Source organism: Limulus polyphemus, unplaced genomic scaffold (assembly GCF_000517525.1).
Source record: "Limulus polyphemus unplaced genomic scaffold, Limulus_polyphemus-2.1.2 Scaffold248, whole genome shotgun sequence".
Lineage (NCBI taxonomy): Eukaryota > Metazoa > Arthropoda > Merostomata > Xiphosura > Limulidae > Limulus > Limulus polyphemus.
In genome coordinates this window covers 487,309-492,790 of record NW_013665858.1, presented here as the reverse complement: position 1 = coordinate 492,790, position 5,482 = coordinate 487,309, and the positions used below count along the sequence as shown (strand labels likewise).

The following is a 5,482-nucleotide window of genomic DNA, read 5'->3' as shown; positions in this document are numbered from 1 at the left end:
CTTCTAGATTAAGCTATGACAGTTTCATTTTTCTAACATCTTCTAGATTAAGCTATGAAAGTTTTATTTTTCTAACATCTTCTAGATTAAGTTATGAAAGTTTTATTTTTCTAACATCTTCTAGATTAAGCTATGACAGTTTTATTTTTCTAACATCTTCTAGATTAAGCTATGACAGTTTTATTTTTCTAACATCTTCTGGATTAAGCTATGACAGTTTCATTTTTCTAACATCTTCTAGATTTGGAATGAGATGATATTTTTGCGCAGTATAATACAACCAACATATTAATCGTATAGTGTTTTTCATTCACGGCTTCAAAGTGGATTAATTATGTTCGAATTGGTAGAGAATATTAATATACCATTATTCAAAACTTATTAAGATTTTATTAATTATGATTCATTGTGTAAAATCATTTAAAATAATTAATTTTCCATAAATAGTTTTGCGGATCCGTGTTAATTTGATCATATTCCTTGAACAATGTATCCTTGTGTTTTCCATTGTGTAGACCACAAAATATGATGGTATACAACTGTACGTCAGGTCCCATCAAAAGAATCACTTGGGGTGAAATAGAAAAACTTGCTTATCCTTTCATCTTGACATACCCCAGCATGGAGATTTTCCGGTACCCTGGTGGCAGCTTTAAGACTAATCGCCTCATCAACAGCCTCTGTGAAATCATAGATCACGAAATTCCAGCAAGAACAGTTGATTTCCTCGCGAGAATTCTTGGTTATAAGGCTGGGTGAGTCATTTATTTTTTATCACGATTCTAACTTTTACTTCAACATTTTCGCTCTCTGTCTAACTCATAGTTCCATCTAATGACACTTGTTACAAATACGTCTCCCCTCAGCTAAGACTGACATTTTTATTTCCGTAACATATAAATTTCTGTTTATTATATATTGCTATTTTCCTGCTAAGTTCTCGAACCTTGTATAAACATAAAACGATGGTATCTTGTCAATAATTAGGCTCCAATGATTGTATAAGCCATTAACCATGAGAACGATAATAATTTTTTAGATACCAGTTCATACATCAGAAGACTTCAATATATGAGATACTTTTTTATATATACAAAACATATGTTGCTTATTGGTGGTGTATAAAAGTCTACTTTTTTAGTTGGATAGTGTACTCAGTTGCTTATACAACTCCCAACCCTAAGTTCTTGTGACTACAAACTTCTAATAATTATTTATTCGTTTCACAATTTAACCCTAAGTGACTATGGCCTTTATATATTGTTTCGCTAGGAACTGGATAAAATGTTCAATCAATTCTGAAACGGGGAAAATATATAGATAAAAACACTAAAATGTTTTGTTTTTGCATAAATCTATATAATGTACAAATGCGACTAACAAAAGTTTAGAAAGTGAAACTGATGTGAAACGAAAAATCTGTCTAAGTAAGAATGTTCATTAGAACTAAAAACTGCATGAAAATCACCTTTCACTGTATCGGAGTAAGTTTAAAATTTGTCCAACAACGAAAAGCAGCTACACAATGGGCTATCTGTTCTGTAATCACCGCGATATCGAAACCCTATTTTTGGCATCATAATCTTTCAGACTCATCGCTGAGCCATCTTAGTAATAGCCATTAACAAAATTATGTGATTATATTTAGATAAAATATGTTTTGTTTGTTCATTTCTTTAAAGTTAAGCACAAAGCTACACAATGGGCTATCTGTGCTCTTCCCACCACGGGTATCGAAACCCAGTTTCTAGCGTTGTAACTCCGCAGACATACCGCTTTACCACTGAGGGCAATAAAATATGTAAATAGCTAAAGTGGAAACTGTTGGAAATGTATTAATTTATTATGATAACAGAAATGGGGTTTCTTTTCATTAAACATCAACACACAACTCACTAAAAATCGAATAGTTCTAGATATTGTTCGATACTGATACAACAACCAGACGGCTCTTCTCTTTTTTATCCAGGTTAGTCCAGGTGTACAACAGAATTCATCGTGCTGTTCATATTTTAGAATATTTCACCACACACGAGTGGAATTTCCGCGCCAATAACGTGCTCATGCTTATGGACAAATTGGAGGGCAAGGATAGAAAAGTGAGTAATGACAGTGTATTTGTTTCACTATCAGTTAGGAATAGAGCCTAAGCACTGGTATAGATACTCAAAACAAATAGGAAAGCTAATTTATTATCCGATTCCCACTTGCCACCGAGTTATATATATATACCGGTTCTAGAAACTTCCATCCCTTATGAGTAACCCTAGGCATACTTATTTTTAGTGTTTTAAACAACTTGGCTGCTGAAGAATTCAGCAGAATAAATTAGTGACGTCAAAACTGCACATTGTTCAAGTTTTATGTAAATAATGGGTTCGCTTTTGTGAGTTAAAGAGAACGAAACTATCATGCATATTGTTTGTAGTTAAGCACAAAGCTACACAATGGGCTATCTGTGCTCTGGCCACCACGGGTATCGAAACCTGGTTTTTAGCGTTGTAAGTCCGCAGACATACCGCTGTGCCAGTGGGGGTCATCATGCATATAGTTGATACGAATATTCAACTGCTTTAAAAATTAATCGTGACTCATAAAATGACGTCAGGCGGTAACATCACAAATTTTATCATATTTATATATTTAATTATCAGTTTACCAGTTATGATAGCTATAGAGTATAATAATTTGTTTCTAAATATACCTTATTTAAAAAAAACAGAGAAGGATAGAAATATATCATCCGTGAAAGTGAAACTTTTTAAAAACGGCTAGCTGAAATATTGCATTATAAAATTTGTTTGTTTGTTTGTTTTGAATTTCGCGCAAAGCTACACGAGGGCTATCTGCGCTAGCCGTCCCTAATTTAGCAGTGTAAGACTAGAGGGAAGGCAGCTAGTCATCACCACCCACCGCCAACTCTTGGGCTACTCTTTTACCAACGAATAGTGGGATTGACCGTCACATTATAACGCCCCCACGGCTAAAGGGCGCGCATGTTTGGTGGGATGGGGATGCGTACCCGCGACCCGCAGATTGTTATAAAATTTAACTGTTGATGTATATGCACTGATGCCTTTTGAATTTATTTTATAGTACTGCCTGACTTTCTGAATTTGTGATACGCTTTGAGTTCATTGTCTTATTTTATCAAAACTTTAAAAAATGTCAATCTACCAATAGGTAATTGTATTTGTTTGTGTGTGTACGTGTAATCGAAAAAAAATCTAACTTAACAAACTGTTATGCAGGCAACTTATATTCTTTATCAGCGATCTTGTTTTAAAAACTAGCTCTAAATGTTACCACATTTGACCACCAAGGTGTAAGTAATCCAAAGGTTACTAAAGCAGCATTAATCCAAAATATCCAGCCATTAATATCATTCATATATATATATATAAAATGTAAGTCAAGCTAAGTTCTGATATGTTATTTTAGGTTGTAGCTCTCTTGCATTTAGTGATCTTTGCAAGTTTTGCATTTGTAAAGCCGCCTATAGGTTCGTTAACTGAGTGACGTTATTTGTTGTGTCAGATAAGATTACATTTATATTACAGTTTATTGGCATCTAAGTGTGTTTTCTAAGGAAACCAAGAAGCTGTGAAGTATAATTAAATGATTTCTAGTAACACTTAACTATATATCTGTTTCTAATAATAATAAAACAGAAAAGCGCCAAGTTCACGTGTTTTTGTGCGTTTTTAATGATTCTTAAATTTCATATTTCCCTAGATATTTGACCTTAACATATCTCAAATTCACCTACATGACTATATGAAAAACTACGTTCTGGGTGTCAGAAGGTTTGTAATGAAAGAGGACGATTCAACTCTTCCAACAGCTCGGATAAAGCTTAAAAGGTTGGCTTTAGTTTCAAAAACTAAACATAATATCATACTAAGTTATATTATAGGTTTACATGAGCAGTAATGTGCTTCATTATTGTTTCCCAGAATGACTGGTAAAGAAACTCAATTGGTAATTTGTGGTGTTCACATATTTAATCATAAGACGTGTTTGTTTCAAAATATCAAATAACCCACATCAGAAGATTAATTATAGTTTCCCGGGCTGATCGATATCCCAGGAGGGGAGCTGTAAGTGTATAATATGATTTTTAATTTAATTCAATGTCATGTAAGTTCAAATTTTCCGAAAATAATATATGATTTTGTAAAATAGTCGATAGCTTATTTGATAAGGATATTTTTATTTTCCACAAACGCCAAATAATTTCTATCAAATTTTTTTTTTGGACAAGAGCGTTTATAAGCTATATCAAGTTACATACTAACAAATGTTTCTGGTATATTGAGTGTGAACACTACACTAATACCTGTAATATACTGTTATCAGTATTCTCAAAACTTATATTAGATATATTCAGTTTTGATTCCAGCATTAGAATGAATTATAGAAAAATACAATTTTTATTTTTTCAATGTTTATAATGAGTGTATCATGCATGGTAAGCTCGTAAATAAATAGAGCTATAACTTTTTATATATATGTTTTATTTTGCAGGCGTTATTATTTTGAGCTTATTTTCCGCGTGCTCTTAATCTGTGGAATTCTTCGAGTCCTCGTTAACCGATCTAAGTTGGTTCGAAAACTCTGGTGGTCACTTGTGTCATCTCTTCTCCAGTTAACTCAACTAATTATTTCCACGGTATCATTTTCTTGAAATAGGCTTAATTGAAAGAAGAAATCCTTATTGCGTTTGTAGTAATCTAGGCCGAAAAGAAAAGATGAATTCCCTCTTGATCTTCCTTAATGATTTAAATATTTTCCAAGGTTTAAAAAAACTCTATCATTGAAATCTTGTCAAAAAAGAGGACAAAAATAAAAGAAGAGATTAATGTCCCTCTCGATAAAATTACAACAATTAAAAATAAACCATTGGTGTTCATTCCTTTTAATAGTCGTTCCGATCACTAGATACGATTAAGGAACAGAGAAAATTTTGTTCTTTTAACTGTTCTCATCAAAAGTTAGACAGGCAGAAATTTGTACTTTTTCAAATTTTATAAAGCGGATAGTACAAAAACGTCCAACCCAGTGTTGTTTTGGAATGAGTCTTGCAGTTCATAAGGCTGACAAATGTTTAAATTCTGATTGCACTCCAATAAGTGTTGTTCTTTTTGTGTCTTTCGACATCATTGTTTAACCCACGTTTTACAATAAAGAGATATGAAAAATCAGTTATTAAAGTGGCATTTGCTTGCTCTGTATTAATTAAATACACAGAAAAGCAAATGCCAGGTATTTGTATCTCATTTTGTGATTTTTGAATTATTATTTTCTTGCATAATATAATGTAACGAATGAATTTCGAAGAAATCTACTTCAATAACAAAGTATTTTACATTTAGTGTTTGGTATAATAAAACATTACCGAATAACTTATGTTCACGAAAGTCTTTTCACTTTCTAAAAAAGTACAATATGCTAACTAGGTTAACCTGAAAGGTATGTAAAG

The 5,482-nt window shown here is 32.4% G+C and overlaps 1 protein-coding gene across 1 annotated transcript; it reads left to right on the top strand.

Annotated features, from left to right (window-relative positions):
* The first annotated feature begins 519 nt into the window (after positions 1–519).
* Positions 520–5,440, top strand: LOC111085130 (fatty acyl-CoA reductase 1-like). Its single transcript, XM_022382418.1, has 4 exons — positions 520–755; positions 1,970–2,099; positions 3,736–3,863; positions 4,528–5,440. Exons 1-4 carry the CDS (start codon positions 526–528, stop codon positions 4,685–4,687), a joined length of 648 nt encoding a protein of 215 aa, XP_022238126.1. The 5' UTR covers positions 520–525; the 3' UTR covers positions 4,688–5,440.
* Positions 5,441–5,482: the final 42 nt, after the last annotated feature.

Bases quoted from the DNA above. Each gene is read 5' to 3' on its own strand.
- LOC111085130 (XM_022382418.1), top strand. From the start codon at position 526: ATGATGGTATACAACTGTACGTCAGGTCCCATCAAAAGAATCACTTGG. The intron at 756-1,969 runs GTGAGTCATTTA...TTTTTTATCCAG, and splicing joins ATTCTTGGTTATAAGGCTGG to GTTAGTCCAGGTGTACAACA. The intron at 3,864-4,527 runs GTTGGCTTTAGT...TTTATTTTGCAG, and splicing joins GCTCGGATAAAGCTTAAAAG to GCGTTATTATTTTGAGCTTA.